The following is a 25694-nucleotide window of genomic DNA, read 5'->3' on the forward strand; positions in this document are numbered from 1 at the left end:
ACACAATTTGCACTATATTTCTTTGTTTTTCAGAAAAGAAACGACAAATCTATGACAAATATGGAAAGGAAGGTTTGACCGGTGGTCAAGGAAATGGTTATTCACATTATGACGATGGTTTTGGCTTCGATTCTGGTTTCCATGGTTTCCACTTCAGAGACCCAGAAGAAGTTTTCAGAGAATTTTTCGGTGGCCGGGATCCTTTCGCAGAATTCTTTTCAGGTAGTTAAAGTGTAAAAAGGCCCCAGTCTGGAAATTTATAAATCCTTAAAACCGGTTGTTTAAGGATGTCACAATCAACTGGTTAACTTGTTAACTGGTCATGTTTTAGAAAGCTACTTATTAAATGTATCAATTTATTCTATAAGAGTATTACATTGTAACTGAGAATGTGTGATACTTTAGAGTTAAACAATCATCACAGATTGTGACATCTCTTATAAAGCTGTTGTATAAAAATATTTAGTATGCATCAAAATGTTATATAAACCCTATTCTTCTCCTCTGTTCTCTTTTAAGTGATTGCGAGACCTGTTTGCTCATTAGCATTAGTCTTCCTTCTCAAAATGTCACAGGTTCAAATCCCAGGACAAAGGACAATATGTGTCAGATTATTTGTCCTTCACCTCTGATAAATGTAAGGCAGTTGTGTGTTACTTGCAGAGAACAAATTAATACTGGTACAGAAGTACTGGTACAGAATCCAGGAACTTGTTAGGTTAATGTAAACACTTAAAAAATAGTGTCTAAACCCACACCAGACAAACAAATATAACATTTTATTCTTTGTAATTTTATTATTATTTTGTTCTGTTCTATTGCAGCGTTAGTTCCCCAGTTTTCCCAGAGAACCTCTCTACTGTCAGACCTGTCTATTATACATCCTTAAAGGTCATATGATAAATGGCTTAAAGCAGTAGTACAGGGATTTCTGTCAAACACATCTTCATTTGTTAGCAAAAAAATATATCCCAAGATAATTTGAATTATGACAAGAGATGTTTGGGGAGCTGAGGAAGTTTGTTTGACTGTGTAAAGACTAACAGTTACTGTAATAATAGCAATGAAGGGAGAATGTCATTTTTTTTTTTAAATTGCAGAAATACTTTCCATTTGTTAGTAATTGGAAATAAAATGTATAAACAAAGTGATTTAGAGAATTCAGTATAACGTGTAGCATACCTGAAGTTGTTTGTGCTTACCTCTGGTTCATGTGGAGAAGTTATCATTTATATGCAGACAATGAGCCAGAACTGGAGCAGATTCCAGGAATGTTGGTCAAAGGTTAAAATATTGCTATTGCATAACGGAAAAACTGTTGTTATACCCATCAAACTGCAAAAATATTAAAAGTAGTGCCTGCAGATCAGCTACCATGTCATATTCTGAGGCCATAAAAGTTCTGTTATGTCCCTGATTCCCTCAGATATTATATTCCAGTAGGATAATAGTACAAGTCAAAGTCTCAGAGAACCCATCGCCAATGGGTATCAACAGGAAATTATGATGGCATGTTGACAGTAAAATATTGGAAAGGGAATTAAGCAATGTAAAGATTTATTTGCATGCAGAAACATTTTGTGGCAAAAATTACCATTCTGATATCACATTACATCATAATTCATACAGAATAAAAATTTTTCCATTACTAATTAGGACATAAAGCAGAAATTGATACCATGAAAGAATTTAATACCTCGCAAATTCTAAGAAAAGAGAAGATAGATATTGAGGAATGTATTTGCCCAAGGATGTAAATTAAACAACATACCAACTTTTCTGCATAGTGGTTGAGCACTTACGTGCTATAGGTTGCAAGTTCACTCCCTGGCTGTGTTTTGTCTAAGAAATGAAAGCTCTTATACTTGGCACTTGGCATTTAAAGGGAAACTGACTTCTATTTTCTTGTACCAGCATAGCGATAAATTCCATCAGGATTGCAGTTGCAATTAAGAGTTATGACATTAAGTTTTAGAACTTTTTTCACAAAAATGCATGTTTAAACTTAAAGAAACAAACTTTTCTATTATAAAAAAAGAAACAAACTTTTCTATTCTTTATAATCTTTTACTTTTGTTTTACTCTGTTGCAGTCTCTCTCAGAAGATAAGATTTCTATTTCAGCTCTTCAAAATGGAGATTCAGAGTGTTGAAGACTTCATTGTAAATTATTTAAGACGTTGTCTGACATCCGTCGACCTTATGTCAGACATCAGGAGTTGTTGACTTATAAAAAAGATGATATATTGTGATGTCTCATGAAATTTTTAAAAAATGATTTTGTTTGTGTTCTCCAAGTTGTTTGTGTTGTCACGTCTGCTGAAAATAATATGTAAAATATGCATAAATATCCCTGAGTAAAGTATCATATAAATATAGATAGTAGTTTTAAAAGATAAATATTACTAATGATTGGAAATATTTTGGGAGTTTTTTTGTTTGTTTTACTGAATTAGTGTTCCTTGCAAAAACTTGGTTAGAGGAAATCTGTAGCGCTTAGTTATTTTCTAAATTTCATGTAGTTTTGGTTACACAAAAATCTGATATTACAGTATGACGTTACATCATTTGAATTTTCTGATCTTTAAATTTGTTTCCTGTTGATTGTTTCTTAATTCTCAAGTTAATTTGTTCAAGGCAAAAAAATGCTAATTTGAAATCATAAAATGCATAAAGGGAAAGGTGACATTGTTAGGTATTTTTGTACTGAAATGTGTGTTATACAAGAAACATAGTAGGACACACATCAAGTCTTTCAAGGTCTTTCCTTGCATGAAAACAAATTTGTGTGAAACAATTATTTTTAGGTGTTGAAAGATTTACTTTTCTAGTAGAGATTTTATTTAACGTCATGTTTGCACCAGTCCTGTTTATTTTAATACAGTTACTACATCTTCTACATGTTTGTTTTAGGCCCAAGAGTTGGTGGATTTTCAAATGGATTGTTTGCGGATTCTTTTCCAGGATTTCCCGGTCCGAGCCCCTTCTTCTCCTCACAGTCACAATTCAGTGACCCCTTCGCTGGGGGTTCTGGGTACGTACTTACATGTGCAGTGGTTTCAGAAAACCGATCACTCATATTTTTTCCTATTTGTACATCACCTTTATTCACTCAGTTTTGATAAATTGTTTCTTCACTTTCCCCGTCTGTACATGGGGTGTCATTAAATTGGTTCACATACCTACAACTTGTTACAATTACAGATAAACCTACAGTACATTTCCCAGAAATTTAAGTATGTTTAAAACTATGTTTTGCCAGTTTATATTATGGCATTTTAGCATTTTAATCTCTTTTGAACAGGTGACATATACAAATATACACTGCTTTAAGCCTTATTCAGCAATCTTTTAGAAACTTTACATAACATAACACAAAAAAAAATCTTTGTTGCCTGTTGGTTTTTAATCTGAGTGAATAAGGTGATACTCATTGCACTTTCTGCTGTCAGTAAGTATGAATTATTTTATATTTTATTCTCTTTTATTACGGTTGGTAAACTAGCTCTACAATGTGACCCCGTTGTTGTTATGTAACACAGTCACTCTTTGCACAGGAGACACACAAAAGAAAAATCCTGGAAGAGTTGGTAGTGGGGAGGGGATGCACGGCTTTTGCACCTTGCATTCTGGGTAATTTTGTGGCACAAATTGTAACTTAGATGCACCAGAATAACAATTTAATATATACAAAGGGAAATAATTTCCTTAACAATTTATTTTGTTGCATATTTTCTGACTATTATAGAACTTTTCTAGAATTTATGTTCAGTTTGCTTTGTAGAGTGAATGCTGCTGTAGTAGTTAGAAATGTATGTTCTTCTGTTGATCTTGTGTTTGTACCAGTTCTGGTTTGTATTAAAGGGGCATGCCTAAAGATGTAGAGTATACCCTAGGACACTACCCCTATCCCTCCATTCCAATATTTAAAAAAAAAAAAAAAAAATGAATGCCAGCACAATTCATTGAAATTAGGGATGGGAACGAATACTGAAATCAATATTCGAATATTCGGTTTGCCATATTCGAATATATCCGAATATTCGGTTTGTTTCAATGGAAGCTTTAAATTCTTATTAAGTGATTGGCATATACACAACGTATTCATTTGTTTTTAGCATGGATCATCGTACGTAATAAGGCCAAAAAATGTTTGTTTCGGGTAACCCGATCCTACTTAGCAAAACCCGCCGATCCTAGCATTTTATTTCACGATTCTGTCAGTATAATCATGAACACATTTAACTAATTCAGTGTTTTAGCTTCAAAATGATACAAAAAATCAAAACGCTTATAATTTAGACCATCACAATTTTATCTAAAAATAGCAGGTCGTCCCATTTAAACATGTGATGCGCTGTTGTATTACTGCCGCCATTTTGAAAATTTTTAATCGGCATGTAAAAATCGTCGTGTTAAAAGCAAGAAAGGCAAACTTAAACCTCCTTCAACATGAACATATGCATCAGTCATATGTTATCTTGATTTTATTATAAAGTACTTCAAAAGTTAATTCGAATACGGCCGATTGCGGATGAAAACCGATTCTGCGGATGGTCTGAAACGTCGTACAAAATATTGTAAAAAAAAAAATTCTACAACTTGTTACATAAAACAGGCACCAATAAAAATGAACAAAAGATAAAAAAGATATCACATTTACGCCTAATACAAACTGTTAATCCGTAGCGATGACCCCAGGTAATTATGTATTGCAATTTTCTTGTTAATTGGACATTTGACATGCATCTGACACAATGACGCCTGTTGCAAACTGTTAATCTGTAACGATGGCCCCTGCCAATTATGCATTGCTATTTTCTTGTTAATTGGATATCTTTTGATACTCGATAAACAAACATGACATGGTTTTATTCTGTAGAATTAGCATGCCCATATTGCCCAAAATCAATGATACCTATTTTGAACAAAAATATACAATAATTTACGAATATTCGAATTTGATTTTCATATTCGAATATTCGACCAATTTCCGAATATTCGTTCCCATCCCTAATTAAAATGCAAGCATTACATGTTAAGTTTGTACATGTAGTTTATATTTATTTGTTAAATGAGAAAAAAAAAGAAAGGGGACTATATTAATGATTTTGTTTGGGAGTATATTATGGTTTATCATTTTTTAGGGGGAATTCAGAAATTTCTTCATATTTTAGCGGAACTTCATGATTGTATACAGTTTAATGGAATAAAAATAAAAGCATGATTGAAACCTGTCTTGTACATATTTCATAGTTTTGTCAGTGTTTTTGCATGACCGTAATATTATGAAATAACTTTCAGGGCCTCAATTTTCAAGTGGTTTAGGTTGCTGACTGATTTGCTTGCCCCTGTGTGTTCGTAAACCATAAAGACATAATTTATAGAATTTTGTATTGTGAGGATGCCATCCAACAGAGTTACGGAAAATTCCACCCAGATGCCTCCCCGTGCCTGAAATAAAACCAGTAGATGTATCTGGGAGCCCTCCTCCACTATTTAAAGCTGGAAAGTCGCCATTCGACTTAAATTGTGTCCAGTATGCCTTAAAACAAAAAAACCCCCAAAAAGCGTTACATCTGCATTTAAAAGTGCAAATCTCCAGACTGTTTCTACATTTAGAAAGCACCTTCGTTAATTAATAATTTTAAATGTAGTAAACATAGATTAATTTGATTGCTTTTATAAAGAATATTTTTATAGAAACACAAAATGTAGTCTGTAATATATTTGAAGAAGCTCAAAACTTTTCTTTGTAGTGGATTGCAAAAACATTGAATTACTGTAAAATCATTTATATTTGTAGAAGACTATTTTGTGGGTAATGCTTGAATAAATCCATGACATTAAGTCTCTGTGAATCAGTAAAAATTCCTATTTATTTTATATTCAAAATTTGAAATCCATGAATTTATACCTCTACAAAATAGCTGTGTGGCCCCAAACACTAAATTTTATGGCTACAAAAATAAATGATTTTACAATAGGTAAAGTTATACTTATGAGAAGAGGTTGCTTTCTGTTTAAAAACATTTTACTTTTTGAAGTTCATATTCAGGCATGCTCCTTCAAAAAATAACAGTTACTGTGAAATAACTAGTGTTCATAGGGGACAAACTTTTTGTGGGTCTCGTGGTGAGTTGGTCCAAGAAATAAAATCCCAACCAACAAGAATAATTATGTCTCCCCCAGGAGACATATTGTTTTTGCCCTGTCCGTCCGTCCTTCCGTCTGTCCGTACGTCACACTTCATTTCCGAGTAATAACTGGAGAACCATTTGACCTAGAACCTTCAAACTTCATAGGGTTGTAGGGCTGCTGGAGTAGACGACCACTATTGTTTTTGGGGTCACTCTGTCAAAGGTCAAAGTCACAGGGGCCTGAACATTGAAAACCATTTCCGATCAATAACTAGAGACCAACTTGACCCAGAATGTTGAAACTTAATAGGATGATTGGTCATGAAGAGTAGATGACCCCTAATGATTTTGGGGTCACTCCGTCAAAGGTCAAGGTCACAGGGGCCTGGGGCCTGAACATTGAAAAACATTTCCGATCAATAACTAGAGAACCACTTGACCCAGAATGTTGAAACTTAATAGGATGATTGGTCATGAAGAGTAGATGACCCCTAATGATTTTGGGGTCACTCCGTCAAAGGTCAAGGTCACAGGGGCCTGAACATTGAAAACCAATTCCGATCAATAACTAGAGAACCACTTGACCCAGAATGTTGAAACTTCATAGGATGATTGATCATGCAGAGTGGATGACCCCTATTGATTTTGGGGTCACTCCATCAAAGGTCAAGGTCACAGGGGCCTGAACATTGAAAACCATTTCCGATCAATAATTAGAGAACCACTTGATCCAGAATGTTGAAACTTCATAGGATGATTGTACATGCAAAGTAGATGACCCCTATCAATTTTGGGGTCACTCCATTAAAGGTCAAGGTCACAGGGGCCTGAACATTGAAAATTATTTCCGGTCAGTAACTTGAGAACCACTTGACCCAGAATGTTGAAACTTAATAGGATGATTGGTCATGCAGAGTAGATGACCCCTAACGATTTTGGGTTCACTCTGTGAAAGGTCAAGGTCACAGGGGCCTGAACATTGAAAACCATTTCCGGTCAGTAACTTGAGAACCACTTGACCCAGAATGATGAAACTTCATAGGATGATTGGTCATGCAGAGTAGATGACCCCTAACGATTTTGGGTTCACTCTGTGAAAGGTCAAGGTCACAGGGGCCCGAACATTGAAAACCATTTCCGGTCAGTAACTTGAGAACCACTTGACCCAGAATGATGAAACTTCATAGGATGATTGGTCATGCAGAGTAGATGACCCCTAACGATTTCAGGGTCATTCTGTTAAAGGTCAAGGCCACAGGGGCCTGAACATGGAAAACCATTTCCAATCAATAACTTGAGAACCTCTCGACCCAGAATGTTGAAACTTCATAGGATAATTGTTCATGCAGAGTAAATGACCCCTATTGTGTTTGGGGTCACTCTGTTAAAGGTCAAGGTCACAGGGGCCTGAACATTGAAAACCAGTTCTGATGAGTAACTTGAGAACCACTTGACCCAGAATGTTGAAACTTCATAGGATGATTGAACATGCAGAGTAGATGACCCCTATTGATTTTGGGGTCAGTCTATTAAAGGTCAAGGTCACAGTGGCCTGTTCATGTCAAATCATTTTTTGGAAATAACTTGAGAACCACTTGACCTACAATGTTGAAACTTAATAGGATGATTGGACATGCAGGGTAGACCCCTATTTATTTTGAGGTCACTTGATCAAGGTCACAGGAGCTAGAACAGTGACTTGAGAACCACTAGGCCAAGAGTGTTGAAATTTAGCGGGATGACTGGACATGCCAAGTAGATGATCCTATTTGCAGCCAACCATCAGTGTCTCTTTCACTTTCGCTCCTGACCCCTATTGACTTCTTGCCTATAGGACTTTGCATTGGGGGAGACATGCGCTTTTTTACAAAAGCATTTTCTAGTTATCATCGAATTTGTGTTCAGATTTGAAATCTGCAAATTCATATTCCCACAAAATAGCCATTTTGGCTAAAACCACAAAATTTCATACCTACAAAAGTCAAGTTATTTCACAGTATCTGATAAAAGATGGGCAGTTTTATTTTCATTTACCTATGTTGAGCTTAAGTCTTAAATTGTTTTTATGAGAAATTCATCAAGTTTTTAGCTCACCTGAGCACGAAGTGCTCAAAGGTGAGCTTTTGTGATCGCCCTGTGTCCTTCGTCCGTCTGTCTGTCGTCAACAATTTGACTGTTAGCACTCTAGAGGTCACAGTTTTGGCCCAATCTTAATGAAACTTGATCAGAATGTTACCCTCAATAAAATCTTGGACGAGTTCGATATTGGGTCATCTGGGGTCAAAAACTAGGTCACCAGGTCAAATCAAAGGAAAAGCTTGTTAACACTCTAGAGGTCACAATTTTGGCCCAATCTTAATGAAAATTGGCCAGAATGTTATTCTGAATAAAATCTTGGACGAGTTCGATATTGGGTCATCTGGGTTAAAAAACTAGGTCACCAGGTCGAATCAAACGAAAAGCTTGTTAACACTCTAGAGGTCAAAATTTTGGCCCAGTCATAATGGAACTTGGTCAGAATGTAACCCTCAATAAAATCTTGGACGAGTTCGATATTGGGTCATCTGGGGTCAAAAACTAGGTCACCAGGTCAAATCAAAGGAAAAGCTTGTTAACACTCTAGAGGTCAAAATTTTGGCCCAATCTTAATGAAACTTGGTCAGAATGTTATTCTCAATGAAAATCTTGGACGAGTTCGATATTGGGTCATCTGGGGTCAAAAACTAGGTCACCAGGTCAAATCAAAGGAAAAGCTTGTTAACACGCTAGAGGTCACAATTTTGGCCCAATCTTACTGAAACTTGGTCAGAATGATACCCTCAATAAAATCTTGGACGAGTTCGATATTGGATTATCTGGGGTCAAAACTAGGCCACCAGGTCAAATCAAAGGAAAAGCTTGTTAACACTGTAGAGGCCACATTTATGATGTATCTTCATGAATCTTGGTCAGAATGTTAATCTTGATGGTCTCAAGGTCCAGTTTGAATCTGGGTCATGTTGGGTCAAAAACTAGGTCACCAGGTCAAATCAAAGGAAAAACTAGTTAAAACTGTAGAGGCCACATTTATGACCATATCTAAATGAAACTTGGTCAGAATGTTAATCTTGATGATCTATAAGTCAAGTTTGAATCTGGGTCAGGTGGGGTCAAAAACTAGGTCACTGGGTCAAATTAAAGGAAAAGCTTGTTAACACTGTAGAGGCCACATTTATAACCTTATCTTTATGAAACTTAGTCAGAATGTTAATCTTGATGATCTTTAGGTCAAGTTTGAATCTGGGTCATGTGGGGTCAAAAACTAGGTCACTGGGTCAAATCAGAGGAAAAGCTAGTTAACACTTTAGAGACCACATTTATGACCATATCTTAATGAAAATCTTGATGATCTTTAGGTCAACAGGTCAGGTGAGCAATACAGGGCCTTCATGGCCCTCTTGTTCTTATATGCCTTTGTGTATCTATGTGTGTAATCCCAATATATGGACACATCTAACTGTTTTATATTCTCCATAATATTCATGAATAATTAAACTTCCCTTTGTAATTATATTGTGTCATATTCATCAAATTACCCAGCATGCAGCAGTGTGTTAGGTCAGAGTTACATCACTTGCCATACTAGAGGGAGTGCCGAAAATCTGTGTGGTAATTCATTTAAGGAAAGAATTGTGTCAAAATTTATGTATGGAAATAATTAGAGTGTCAAAATTCATGAAAGGAAAGAATAAGAGTGAGTGTCAAACTTCAAGTAAGGAACAAATTAGAGGGAATGTCAAAATTCATGCATAAAAAAAGAAATATGTCAAATTTATGAGAGCCTCATTTGGGGCGTTGAATTCTTCATACGAGGAAGCCATCCAGCTGGCTTACGGAAGGTCAGTGGTTCTACCCAGGTGCCTGCTCATGACAAAATAATGCACGGAGGGGCACCTGAGGTATTCCTCTACCATCTAAGCTGGAATGTCGCCATATGATCTATAATTGTGTCAGAGCAACATTAAACCCAAGAGAAAAAAATTCATGAATCGAAAGAAATAGAGGGAATGTCAAAATGCACGTAAGGTTTTCATGTACGAAAACAATTAAGTGTCAAATTCATATAAGAAAAGATTTCGAGGGAGTGTCAAATTCATGTTTGGAAAGAATTAAGAGTGTCCAGTTTCCACAATTTTTGACTAGCTGTAATGTTTTTATCAAGCTCTGTCTAAAAATAAGTCCAGAACATTAAATATAGTTTCTTTATATCAAATCAGACACAGTTTTTTAGCTCATCTGATTTTTTGAAAAAAAATGATGAGTTATTGTCATCACTTGAGCGGTTGTCGGCGTCGTTGTCTGCGTCGTTGCCTGGTTAAGTTTTATGTTTAGGTCAGCTTTTCTCCTAAACTAGCAAAGCTATTGCTTTGAAACTTGGAATACTTGTTCACCATCATAAGCTGACCCTGTATAGCAAGAAACATAACTCCATCTTGCTTTTTGCAAGATTTATGGCCCCTTTTGTACTTAGAAAATATCAGATTTCTTGGTTAAGTTTTATGTTTAGGTCAACTTTTCTCCTAAACTATCAAAGCTATTGCTTTGAAACTTGGAATACTTGTTCACCATCATTAGCTGACCCTGTACATCAAGAAACATAACTCCATCTTGCTTTTTGCAGGATTTATTGCCCCTTTTGGACTTAGAAAATCAGTTTTCTTGGTTAAGTTTTATGTTTAGGTCAGCTTTTATCCTAAACTATCAAAGCTATTGCTTTAAAACTTGCAACACTTGTTCACCATCATAAGTTGACCCTGTACAGCAAGAAACATAACTCCGTCCTGCTTTTTGCAAGATTTATGGCCCCTTTTGGACTTAGAAAATATCAGATTTCTTGGTTAAGTTTTATGTTTAGGTCAACTTTTTCTCTTAAACTATCAAAGCTATTGCTTTGAAACTTGCAACACTTGTTCACCATCATAAGCTGACCCTGTACAGCAAGCAACATAACTCCATCCTGCTTTTTACAATAATTATTGCCCCTTTTGGACTTAGAAAATCATTTTCTTGGTTGAGTATTATGTTTAAGTCAACTTTTCTCATAAACTATCAAAGCTATTGCTTTAAAACTTGCAACAGTTTTTCACCATCATAAGTGGACACTGTACATCAAGAAACATAACTCTATCCTGCTTTTTGCAAGAATGATGGCCCTTTTTAGACTTAGAAAATCATGGGTAGGACAATATTTCTATTACACAAAAAAAAATCAGATGAGCGTCAGCACCCGCAAGGCGGTGCTCTTGTTATAATATATCACAGTCGTTTTGTTTTGCTTTCTTTGTAGATATAAGTACTGGTATTTTGATATTGTCAGGAAAACATTGAATTTCTTTAGCTGCTAGGTTTATCATTTACCAGTTATACCAGTGATACCATTTGTCTGGTTAAATGCTTAATTATGGTTGAAGTTCATTGATTAGACACAAGGAAAAAAAATTCATGAAGTTTTTTTTTAAAAGAGATAGACCATTTTCATTGTAAATCTGTAAATAGACAGAAGGCATTTTACGGACCTACAGTAAAAAATTAGAGTTTGGAGACCATTCTAATGTCTGGCCTCTGATCACTGTATTTAATGATATGAGCTGAAATGATAAATAGATTATTGAAACCAGTCACAAAACATGACATTTTATAGGTTGTTTCTGAGCACAGTCTAGAAATTGACCAATGGGAAGGTTGCATTCCAGAATTGGTCTCCAGGCTTGGTTTTTCTAGCCTAGAAGCCTGGATATATTATACTGTCTTGAGTGAGAAGTTGCGTTAAAATGGCGTAAACTAAAGACAGTGAAACATTGTGAAACATTAAAAAATACAGGAGGAAGACAGTATTATGGTGTAATGTAATTAATTCATAATTAGTTTATAATTAATTACAATTAGTTCATAATGAAGATGTATTTTAACAACAGTTTTGCATGTTCTAAGGTGGTGGTGATCTGTACATATTTTAATGTTCAAAATTTTATGATAAGAAAAACTCAAACTAACCTAGAAACCAGTACATAGCAGTATTCACTTTTGTCCTATGTATTTGTTCATTACTAAAGCATTGGAACCCCACCTCCATCCTCCCCCTCCAAAAAATGGAAAAAAGGAACATGTCAAATGGAATTCTTGCCCCCTAGATGGCATCTCTGGGTCTAAGGTTGTAACTTAGTTTGGAGAACAGTCTAATAACTCAAGTATCTGATTGGTAGTTTTTGGGCACATATTGGAAATTGACCAATGGCAAACTCTGTTATATAACCTTAATCCTGATTGGTTGTTTCTGTGCACATATGGGAAATATGCCAATGGCAAGGTTACATTCAGAGACTTGTATCTAAACTCTGTTATATAACCTTAGTCCTGTTTGGTTGTTTCTGTGCACAAATTAGAAATTGACCAATGACAAGGTTACATTCAGACTTGTCTCTAAACTCTGTTATATAAACTAAGTCCTGATTGGTTGTTTCTGTGCACATATTGGAAATTGACCAATGGCATGGTTGTATTGAGACAGGTATCTAAACTCTGTTATATAACTTCAGAACCAGGACAGGTTTTTCCAAGCAAGAAGTCTCAAGAGTTACTAAAATCAGCAGAATTGCAAACTTTAAAAAGAAATAATAAGAATACTTTACTAAAAGGGATCTTACTCTATGCAGAGGTTCTTTTTGTTCCTTAGATAAATTTCTAACAGAGTAAACAAACTTTTGTGTCTTAGTTGACCATCTTATTAAAACAAGATTACATTGAGAATCTTTGTCTGTAGTTTATTTCTTCAAGGTCTGGAAAATTAATCATCTATCATTAAATCACATATCATGAAAACTGGTCATATGTTACTTAAAGAGTTAGTCAGTTTGTAATGAGGAAATCAAGAATGTTGAAAGTCAGCACTCTATCCTGCTATGCTATTGTAAAGTCATGGCAGTTTACCTGAAACAGCTTTCAACTGTTAATATTAGTTTTTATGCTCCCCCTTTGATAAAAGAGGAGATATGCATGTCTAGTTGGTTGGTTGGTCAGTAGTAAACGAATTGGTTTCTGATCAATATTTTGAGAATACTTGTTCTCACAATAATCGGATTTCGTAGAATGATTGTGGTGGCTGTTTTCAGTAGGTCAAAGGTCAAGGCCAAAGTGACCATGATACTTTAGAACCATTTCTTCTCAATAACTAAGGAACATTTTTGGCCTGCAGTCTTCAAGCTTAATAGGACGCTTGCTTGCAGTCAGTAGAGGAGTCCTGTTTTGAGGAGTCAGTAGGACAAAGTCAGTGACCTCGAGACTGACAATGGTTTCTGCTTAATAGCTAAAGAACATTTTGCCCTACAGTCTTCAAACTTCATAGGATAATTGCCAGCAGTCAGTAGAGGAGTTCTGTTTTAGGGGTCAGTAGATCAAAGGTCAAGGTCACATTGACCTCAAGACTGACCACAGTTTCTGCTCAATAGCTGAAAAAACATTTTGCCCTGCAGTCTTCAAACTTCATAAGATGATTATCTGCATTCCGTAGGAAAGTCCTATTGTTTTTAGGGTTAGTAGATCAAAGGTAAAGGTCGAAGTGACCTTGAGACTGGAAACAGTTTATGCTGCATAGCTGAAGAATGCTTTGGCCAGCAGTCTACAAACTTTATTGGCTGATTGCCTGTGGTTAGTAGATTTCTCCTGTTGTGTAGGGATTCAATAGGTTAAAGGTCAAGGTCATACTGATCTCTGGACTAAAAATGGGACAAGTCATCATGGGGGACATACATGCCCTTGTTTAGATCAGAATAGAGATGAGTAATTTTAAGTTAATAGAAAAACTTATTTCACTGTCAGTGTAATAAAGATACAAAAAAGAAATGATTGTATACATATTCCATGCATTATCTTCACCATCACTTTTTTCGTACAAAAGAATGCAATAACACGAAATTATAAAAAAAAGTACCTTGCAAGTAAACATTTTACAATTAAGCACAGTATTTACACTGTGGCATTCAGTATATCCTCTGGTATCATAAGAAAAACATTTATCATTACTAGGGGTATGATTTGAAAAGATGGCTAGGTGTCTTTAATTGTTTGGCCAATTTTGAAATGAAGTTTTTGGTGTGATTTGAAGTGCTGTTTATTGCTTTGCTGCAATTAAGGATAAATGGTTTATATTGAAGTACTACATTAATACTATTTTATAGTATATAGTAATTTGTCTGTTTCTAGGACACTTTTCTAGATTTTTAAAAACATTTTCTTGATGCAAGGGGATATAGTGTACAGCTAAGTGCAATATGGGTTTTATCTTGAAGGTTAAGAAAATCAGAAATCTATATGGAAATATGGCTTTTAGGTGTATTTCAGTTAGTTATTCCATTAAATGCTGGCAACTTCCGTCAGATAGTTTTTGTTAGTAATCAAGTAATATAAGCTACAGTAAGGTAATATATGACTGCAAAGGAGGTTGGAATATGCTCATTTTTCATATCACTATTTTATCTATTTCTGTTTGAGTAATCTGAAAAACTGGAAGGTCCACCATAGGGATGAATACTGATGTGAAATTGTTGTAATGTGTCCAGCTGAATGTCTCAAGTATATATTTATATTGTTTTAAGAACTCATGATCACATAAATTGCATGTAGTTAGTTCATTTAATTACTAACAAAACCATACAGTTCCAAATTTTCATACTGCAAACTTTAGAGAGTGTCCTGAACATACTTCTTATGTGTACAGAAACTTTAGAACTTTTGTCATACTGGTTAGAAGTGCTGTCCTCAAATTTTGACAAATTCAAAGAGCATCCAGAATTGTTTTGTACTTAATCTTCATCATTATTACGTTCCAGTGTGGAAATTGATGTTTTATTCAATTTCAGAGTTTTGGTTGCATGCTTACTAGGCTTATTTCAGAATAGTTGATTTTTAACACAACTAAAAGGTTGCATGATGGAAAATATTTATTGTAACAATTGTAGTCGCCACGTTAGTTTTTGCTTTCAGTATTGTAGAGTTGTTCGCATTTTGTTTTGCATGTAATTGAGCACGTTATATATCAGAGCTCCTGCAGGGGTCAGGGGAAATTGGTTGCTATGGTGATGTAATACAGGAAGTGTTGCTATGGTTATATATTTTGGAAACTGTTGTTATAGTTACATAACTGAGAAAGAGGTCACAGAATACCAGTACCACTCTATTACCCGATGTTATGCAAATTATACAATGATAATAAGCATCGTAATGTATTTTGTGCTGCTGGCTAAGAAAAAATATCTGATAATATTGTGCATTTTAGAAAGATCTTACATTGAAGCTAACCATATTATAAACTTGAAAAGCTACGTGTATAGAATATATATTTGGTATGTTGTTATGTTTTGGGCATTGTAGAAGGCGGCGTCATGTACATGGTCAGAGGAGGCGGGAGAGAGGGGCGGAGTCTGCGGGCAGAAGGCGGGAGAGACAGGGGCATGCTCATCCTATGGGTTCTATCGGGTTTAACTCGTTTGGGTTTCCTGGCATGTCATTTGGGTTCCATTCATCAATATTTGATGACCCGTTCTTACATCGGTCACCAGGACTACATACAGGGTAAATAAAACAATCACGTAATCCGTATAGTAGCTGTAACAGTTAACTAATCATCAGAAAGGAAGATTTCCTGTCCTCACACTACTATAGTGGGCATATATTGCAACAGTAAATTAATCATCAAAATGAAAGGTTTGGCATACTTGGACTACAGTATTTGGAACTTTTGTATACCAGTGTTGTTATATTTGGCAACTTATATTTCTAGTGCCTTATAAAAAGAACTTAAATGTTGTCCGTGAGTAATTTGTGCCATTGCTCATAAGGAAGTTCATTTAAAGTTGCATCCGTAGGAGCTAATCTGTCATTCTCATCCTCATTATCATTACAACCACCATCAATCTCTTATCATTCCACCAACACAATATTATATAATGCCCCTTTCTCAGATGAGTGGGTATGTTGTTGTTTGCTCATATTGGTTTGTTCATCCATCTCTAGGCTATTTGGTTTCTAATCATTCACTGAAGAATATGTGGTCTTATGACTACCAAACTTTGTAGGGTCATTTTCAGTGGAGTCAGTCGATGTCACAGTGACCTCAAGATGATTACCAATCAGTTGTAGGAGAAGGCGTAGACCTTTAGTCATCAAACTTGATAGGATTATTGTCTATGGTCAGAGGATGATCGCTGTTGTTTTTTGGATCAGTTGGTCAAAGGTCTAGGTCACGTTGCCATGAAGACTAAAAGCAGTTTCTGTTCAATAACTGAAGAAGGCTTTCGGCCTAAAACTGTCAAAATTCATAGAATGACTGCCTGTTGTCAGTAGATGACCCTATTTGTTTCAGGGGAAGATAGGTCAAAGGTCAAGGTAATGTTACCTTGAAACTGATAGAGTTACCAGACAGTAACTAAAGAAGGCTTAGGTCATCTGCTCTCAGTCTTGTATGATGATTGCATGTGCTATTTTTTGGTTCATTTAGTTTAAAAGTCAAGGTCATGCATACTTCAGACTGAAAATTACATATCTACTTACCCTGAGCAGGCTATTATGGATGGGGGGATATTTGTTTGTATTAGAAACAGCTCTTGTTTTATTAACACTAGCTTTTGTTAGCTCACCTGAGCCAAAGGCTCATGGTGAACTTTTGTGACCGCTCAGTGTCCGTCGTGGGTCGTGCGTCTGTCAACAACTTCCAAAATAATCTTCCTGAAAATCAGTAGGCAGGATTACACCGAACTTCACAAAAATGATCCTTGGGTGGCCCCCTTCCAAAATTGTTCAAAGAATTGAATTCCATGCAAAACTCTGGTTGCCATGGCAACCGAAAGGAAAAAATTTAAAAACCTTGTCCAAAACTGCAAGGCGTAAAGCCTTCATATTTGGCATGTGACAGCATCTTATGGCCCTCTATGAAGGTTGTTCAAATTGTGCCCCTGGGGTGAAAAGAGGCCCCACCCTGGGGGTCTAAAGTTTACATAGACTTATATAGGGAAAAACTTTAAAAATCTTCTTGTCTAAAACCACAAGACCTAGGCCTTTGATATTTGGTATGTAGCATTGCCTTGTGGTCCTCTACCAAAACTGTTCAGATTATAACCCTTGGGTGAAAAGAGGCCCTGCCCCGGGGGGTCTCAGGTTTTACATAGACATATAGAAAAAAACTGTAAAAATCTTCTTGCCTGAAACTGCAAGGCCTAGGCTTTTGATATTTGGTATGTTGCATTGCCTTGTGGTCCTCTACCAAAATTGTTCAAATGCCCCTGGGGTTAAAAGAGGTCCTGCCCATGGGGTCCAAAATTTAACATAGATTTATATAGGGAAGAAAAAAATCTTCTTGTCTGAAAGTTCAAGGACCTAGGCCTTTTATATTTAGTATGTAGCATTGCCTAGTGGATCTCTAACAAGATTGTTCAAATTATGCCCCTGGGGTGAAAAGAAGGCCCGCCCTAGGGGTCAATTTGTATATGAGTTATATGGGAATAAATACTTGAAAAATTACCAGATCATATTTCCTAGACTGTTTAATTATAATTACCTGATGACCACAAGCGATTAGGGGGTCACTTGACTGTGACCTTGACCTACTGACCTACTTTCTTGTTTTTTAAGATACAGCCTTGAAATTTGGATGACATGTACAGTTTTGCACACTGATCTTAAAACTGACTTTCAATGACCATGAATGTGACCTACTGATCTACTTTATAATATTTTAGCATCAGTGTGCCATTTTAAACATACGGCTCATATTATTCAGGTGAGCGATTCAGGGTCATCATGACCCTCTTGTTTTACATTATCGTTAGTATAAATCAACATTAAAATGTGCATTATCATCGTCATCGCAAACTGCAGCAGTTTTGGATTGTTTTAAATGTGTTCGGCAGTTCATAATTATAGAATCGTCAATTTTATAATTGGCAGTTTAATATTTTGTATTTATATAAAAAACAATGATGCGTAAAAAATTATGTTCAGCAGGTCACACATAACTGTAATTTTTGTTGATAACTTACAAATTCTTACAATATTTTTGTAGGACGTTAAAAAATAAATTTTTCATGTTTTTCTTGCAAATTTGAGAGCTTTAAAATGAATGATAGAAGTAGCTTGGAAGTAGTAGTTCTGTATGCAGCATTTTGGATTACTTAATGTCTTTGTTGGATTGGTATATAGCAATATGCACTTACATAAAATTGTTAATAACAATGGATAGGTGAGTAAGCTGATTTAGTTGTATTTCCAGTAGATGCTTTAAGGCTGTTACCATTAGTTACTACAAGAATGTGTGATTATAGTCATTAAAATATCAGCAGTCTCAGTTTAAAGGAAATCCAGATTTTTTGCCATATACTAGAAAATGGTTCAGAATTCCATGGCAACTGGTAATTATTTAAGAAATAATTTATAGCAAAAGAGAGCTTTAACACTATTTATGCACGATAGGCAGTTATACGTTGGACGAAATTATTTGTGCGACGTATTACTGCCCGACAGTATAAATAATGTTAAAACACGGTTTTGCTATAAATTAGTTTGATTCTAATATGCCCTTAATCTAAAACAGTAGATGAAATAAAGAAGTGTTCTTTCTTGGTCGCAACAAACACTTTGACGTTGCACGTTAACGTGACGTCATTCTATCATAAGAGTGTTTTAACAGAGACAAGCATATTAGAATTATTCATTGTGTACTAGCTTCAAAAAAGTATGCTAGTTTATTGAAAAATGTCATTGATCTCTCAGTGATCTGTTTAATTGGTGTATGAAGTTACAAAAGGTAGTGGTCTGTAGAATTTGTTCCAAAATATTGACTGAATTTTAAGTCTTAGTTATGCTTTCTATACACCCAGTATCATACTGGACTGAATAAAAATAGTGTTCATTTGATAGTGTTTTCAAAGTCTTTTGTCATAAGCATAGTCAGAGCTTCAAAAATGATATGCACAAATAGGCACGAAGTGCCGAGTGAAGGCAGGGTTGGGGAGAGGGTTACCCGCTAGTGGGAGTGGGGGGTGCCTCCTGCGGAAAATTCTGGAGACTTAGATAAGAAATGGTGCATTCTGATGCATTTTATGGCATATAATTCAAGGGGACTTTGGACAGTTAAAAGGCTCCCCGGGAAATTTTGGAGACTTAGATTAAAAGTGGTGCATTCTTAATTTTGTGGCGTATAATTCTGCTGTACTTGGGACATTCAAAAGGTCAGTATTTCGAACAAACAGACATGGAATTTTTTACGTTACGCACATGCGTACTGTGCGTAATGGGCGCTACGCCCTTGTTTGTTCAAGAGAATATACATAACTTTTTTTGCTCAGAAATACTGTAAAAACACAAAAGAGATGGAAACCATTCATAAAATGAATACATGTCTTGGTCCAAAATATGTTCCTTTTATTGTTAAATAACCCTCTAAAGCTGAACAGTTGTCTTAGTATGAAATAACTTTGTTCTACAGAACAATAACCCCTCTAAACCAGAAACCCCTCTGATCTGAACAATTTGTCTTGGTTTATTATTAGTTAAATAAAAGCTAAAACCTCAGGTGGTTTTGCACAGTTCCTCATGTCCCTGAATGTTTGAAATCTCTGTCCTGTTTGCTGCAACTTTTTAAGTAAAAGCCTTTGAATTCACAGCTAGAGAATGTCGTGTTTAAATCTTGTGATTCAGCTGACATATAATATGTCAGTGCAGCAGCTTATTGAAAAATATTTGTATTGAAACTAACATGATGAATTTTTTTTTAGCAGTGTATATTGTTATTACTAATCTCAGAAGTTTTCAGTTTTGTTAGATGCAGTCTTGATAGTAGTTTTCATACTGATAGTATTTGTTGCTTTTGATAGTTAAAGTCTGTTTATTGTGCATACTTAATGTAGAAGATGTCTTGCAAAGTAGTCCTCATTAGCAATTGTTTGAGCTGAGTGTTTAATCAGCACTTCATTCCATACAACCTGGTGCTTTCTAATTTGAAGCCAGCAATACTTGTAATATTACCATAATAACAGCATACTTAAAAGTTTAATTTTCTTGGTTTACAGATCACACACCACCTAAAAAAATTCTGTAAGGAAAAGAAGGTCAGATTCTCAACCTAGCATTTATATTTGACCTGATTATATAAGCATCAATTATATTGTTGCCAAAAAAACACAGAAAATGCTGCTGATAGTTTAAATAGAGCAATTTATTTCATAGATAAAGTTACTACATGGTATGTAGATAAGCTGTCTTTCATAAATCATTTTTTTATCAAGGAATTGTCATTTTTTATCGAGGAATTGTCTAGGAACCTTAACAACAGAATATCTTAGAAGTTGGACAGAAGTTAAGACTCTAACTATAGCATTATGATGTGTTACTGGACAATATAAAATATGCACTAGATTGTGCTGGATGTAATGTGTGCAATCAACCCATTGACCTTCAGGAAATGGATGAATTTTACTAGCCAGACTTTGTGAACTGTTATTTTATTCACTACCACTATTATATCAATATATATTTATGATATATTAAGGAAGGTGGACTCATAATTGCAGTTGGCACTTCCTTTGCTATAACATATTCTTATAATTATGTTATATTACAAAATTGTGTTATTTTAGTATTCTTCAGTCATAAATGTATTTCATAAAGCCTTTAGGCAATTGGCTTTCATAAAAACACGAAAAGACAAAATCACATATTGAAAACACATAATTGAACAGAAAATGGACAATTTTCATTATGGATCAGTTACAACAAATCTGTCTCTGCAATACTTTAGTTCCTTTAGAGTAATTATTTTGTATTTTGTTTTTCTTTAGACAATGTGAAAATATTTCTTTTTGTTATTCCAGAGCTTAATTATGCCCCCTTTCGAAGAAGGAGGGGTATATTGTTTTGCAGATGTCGGTCTGTCCGTCGGTCGGTCTGTCTGTATGTAGACCAATCCGTTTCCGGATGATAACTCAAGAACGCTTGGGCCTAGGATCATGAAAGTTGATATGAAGGTTGGTCATCACCTGCAGATGACCCCTATTGATTTTGAGATCTGTATGTCAAAGGTCAAGGTCACAGTGACCCTGAACAGTTAAATGGTTTCCGGATGATAACTCAAGAACGCTTGGGCCTAGGATCATGAGAAAGTTTATATGGAGGTTGGTCATGACCAGCAGATGACCCCTATTGATTTTGAGGTCAGTATGTCAAAGTTCAAGGTCAAAGTGACCCGGAACAGTTGAACGGTTTCCGGATGATAACTCAAGATTGCTTGGGCCTAGGATCGTGAAAGTTGACAGGGAGGTTGGTCATGAACAGCAGATGACCTCTATTGATTTTGAGGTCAGTAGGTTAAAGGTCAAAGTCACAGTGACCAGGAACAGTAAAACGGTTTCCGGGCGATAACTCAAGAACGCTTGGGCCTAGGATCAGGAAAATTGATAGGGAGATTGATCATGACCAGCAGATGACCCCTATTGATTTTGAGGTCATTTGGTCAAAGTTCAAGGTCACATTGGCAAGGAACAGTTAAACGGTTTCTGGACGATAACTTGAGAACACTTGGGCCAAGGGTCATGAAAGATGATAGAAAGGTTCATCATGACCAGTAGATGACCCCTATTGATTTTAAGGTCAGTAGGTCAAAGGTCAAGGTTACAGTGACCCGGAACATTTAAACCGTTTCCAGACAATAACTTGAGAACACTTGGGCCAAGGATCATGAAACATGATAGGAAGGTTGATCATGACCTGTAGATGGCCCCTATAGATTTTGAGGTCTGTAGGCTAAAGGTCAAGGTCACATTGACCAGGAATAGTTAAACCCTTTCAGGACGATACCTTGAGAACGCTTGGGCCTAGGATCACTAAACTGGATAGGTAGGTTGATCATGACCAGCAGATGACCCCTATTGATTTTGAGGTCAATAGGTCAAAGGTCAATGTCACATTGAACCAGAACAGTAGAATTTTGTTTACAGTGAGCAAATAATTTCTGTTCCTTGTGCAATTACTGAATGCATCAAGGGGGAGCATTTCGTGTTCGATGAGCTCTTGTTATATTTGTGTATTGCATTTAGCTTCATCATCTCCCTTTAGTAATCTTCATGTCACAAGAAGATTTTTGGTTGCGGGTTTATCACGCTACCAAAGTTAAGTGTATTTCTGACAATCATGTAGCATCTTTATTTGATTCCAAATCACATCCAAAGGATTTTCATGTGCTGCACAAAGTAGTCCCATTCATGAGCAATGCGGATGAATTATCAATGATCAAGTAGTTCTTATTCATCCTCCATCCATTCACACTGGCTATTTAGATTATATAAGATCTGTGAATGATTAGGTATTCCAGCCCATGGTTATGTCACTGACTTCCAGCTGTACATGTAAGATCAGGCCAAGTTTATCTTAGATATGAGGCACATTAGTATTTGTTTGTTATACATGTATATTTATGGATTGGCATTTAAAATGAAAATAACTCTAGCAAAACCCGCAACCACCAGACATCTCAAGGCTTTGATTTTTTGTTTCTGTAGAAAACAGGTTCTGTAAATAGTACAAAAAATCCAAATGTCTGTGTTATGCTAGAATACAACTTGTGTGTGAATTTTTGCCCCTTAACTGAATATATCTGTTCATGTTTTGATAAAGTAGGAGAAAGTCTAAAACTCCAGTATTTGATCAGCTGTTTCTTAACACTGTCATTGTATTGACCAATGGCTAGATTACATTCAGAGACTGGTATCCAATCTTATTTTCACAGAGTAGAAGCTCTAGATGATAATGTGTAGATATAGTCATATTCAGATGGTTGATTATTTCTGTTTTGTAATTACAGATTCACATCATTTTCCAGTACATCATTTGGCGGCGGTGGTGGTGGGGGTGGGGGTGGGGCAAACTTCCGATCAACCTCCACCTCAACAAAGATGGTCAATGGCAAGAAAGTTGTAACAAAAAAGTAAGTACATCTGTTAGAACTAAAAACAGAAATACCTTTAATAGACTTCTTCTCATGAGCAGCTTAATGGATCATTAAATTTGTTCTGTAGCATCATAACCATTTTAAGGTTCATACCCAATATTATTGATGGCAGCAGTTGGCCCCTTTCTTACTAGGATATTCTTTCACCACATTGACAACAAGACATCTATGTTAGGATGATCTTCATCCACACTGATGACAATGCATCTATCTAAAGATGTTACACCTCCACACTGGTGGTGCTACTAAATTTATCTGTCTTTCTCCACACAGATGATAATACATCAGTTTAAGTATATTCTTCCTCCACTCTGACATCAGTATGTCTGACTAAGGATATACTTCCACCATACAACAATACATCTATCTAAGGGTATACTTCAACCACACTGGCAACAATACATCTATCTAAGGATATACTTGAACCACACTGGCAACAATACATCTATCTAAGGGTATACTTCAACCGCACTGGCAACAATACATCTATCTAAGGATATACTTCAACCGCACTGGCAACAATACATCTGTCAAAGGATATACTGCAACCACAGAGGCAACAATACATCTATCAAAGGATATGCTTCCACCACACTGGCAACAATACATCTATCAAAGGATATACTTCAACCACACTGGCAACACTACATCTATCAAAGGATATACTTCCACCACACTGACAACAATACATCTATCTAAGGGTATACTTCAACCACACTGGCAACAATACATCTATCAAAGGATATACTTCAACCACACTGGCAACAATACATCTATCAAAGGATATACTTCCACCACACTGGCAACAATACATCTATCTAAGGGTATACTTCAACCACACTGGCAACTACATCTATCTAAGGGTATACTTTAACCACACTGGCAACAAGACATCTATCTAAGGGTATAGTTCAACCACACTGGCAACAATACATCTATCTAAGGGTTTACTTCAACTACCCTGACAACAATACAGCTATCTAAGGACATACTTCAGCCACACTGGCAACTACATCTATTTTAGGGTATACTTCAACCACACTGGCAACTACATCTATCTAAGGGTATACTTTAACCACACTGGCAACAAGACATCTATCTAAGGGTATAGTTCAACCACACTGGCAACAATACATCTATCTAAGGGTTTACTTCAACTACACTGACAACAATACATATATCTAAGGATATACTTCAACCAGCTGGCAACAATACATCTATCTAAGGGTATACTTCACCACAGTGACAACAATACATCTATCTAAGGGTATAGTTCAACCACACTGGCAACAATACATCTATCTAAGGGTATACTTCAACCACACTGGCAACTACATCTATCAAAGGATATACTTAAACCACACTGGCAACAAAACATCTATCAAAGGATATACTTTCACCACACTGGCAACAATACATCTATCTAAGGGTATGCTTCAACCACACTGGCAACAAGACATCTATCTAAGGGTATAGTTCAACCACACTGGCAACAATACATCTATCTTAGGGTATACTTCAACCACACTGGCAACTACATCTATTTTAGGGTATACTTCAACCACACTGGCAACAAGACATCTATCTAAGGGTATAGTTCAACCACACTGGCAACAATACATCTATCTTAGGGTATACTTTAACCACACTGGCAACAGGACATCTATCTAAGGGTATAGTTCAACCACACTGGCAACAATACATCTATCTAAGTGTATACTTTAACCACGCTGGCAACAGGACATCTATCTAAGGGTATAGTTTAACCACACTGGCAACAATACATCTATCTAAGGGTTTACTTCAACCACACTGACAACAATACAGCTATGTAAGGATATACTTCAACCACACTGGCAACAATACATATATCTAAGGATATACTTCAACCAGCTGGCAACAATACATCTATCTAAGGGTATACTTCACCACACTGACAACAATACATCTATCTAAGGGTATACTTCAACCACACTGGCAACAATACATCTATCTAAGGATATACTTCAACCACACTGGCAACAATACATCTATCTAAGGATATACTTCAACCACACTGGCAACAATACATCTATCTAAGGATATACTTCAACCACACTGGCAACAATACATCTATCTAAGGGTATACTTCAACCACACTGACAACAATACATCTATCTAAGGGTATACTTCAACCACACTGGCAACAATACATCTATCTAAGGGTATACTTCAACCACACTGACAACAATACATCTATCTAAGGGTATACTTCAACCACACTGACAACAGTGCATATGTCTAAGGATACATTCAACCACACTGACAACAATACATATTTCTAAGGATATACTGCCTCCAAGTTGTTGACAGCAGGTCTATTGAAGTCCACGTCTAATCATGTGGGGAACTTGTCAGTCACTAAGTTCAGACACTTTTGACAATCACATTAAAACTTCTAATAAAGAATCTAGGTATAGTGTTTAGGTTAACAGACAGCACATTGTTAATGAAACACTTGTCAAAGATGTTGGTTAATCAGAAGAA

The 25694-nt window shown here is 35.9% G+C and overlaps 1 protein-coding gene across 5 annotated transcripts in view; it reads left to right on the forward strand.

Moving 5' to 3' along the window:
- The window catches only part of LOC123532256 (dnaJ homolog subfamily B member 6-like), an 81921-nt gene that overhangs the window by 51876 nt on the left and 4351 nt on the right, over window positions 1-25694 (forward strand). For 2 of the 5 annotated variants that reach the window (XM_053518421.1, XM_053518422.1), the window contains exons 4-7: window positions 34-222; window positions 2913-3033; window positions 15545-15745; window positions 23022-23144. In XM_053518421.1, the coding sequence (XP_053374396.1) occupies window positions 34-222; window positions 2913-3033; window positions 15545-15745; window positions 23022-23144 (634 nt within the window). The remainder of the gene's footprint in view (window positions 1-33; window positions 223-2912; window positions 3034-15544; window positions 15746-23021; window positions 23145-25694) is intronic. The other 3 variants (XM_053518424.1, XM_053518425.1, XM_053518426.1) reach the window with 3 other exon arrangements.

Source organism: Mercenaria mercenaria, chromosome 11 (assembly GCF_021730395.1).
Source record: "Mercenaria mercenaria strain notata chromosome 11, MADL_Memer_1, whole genome shotgun sequence".
NCBI classification, from domain to species: Eukaryota; Metazoa; Mollusca; class Bivalvia; order Venerida; family Veneridae; genus Mercenaria; species Mercenaria mercenaria.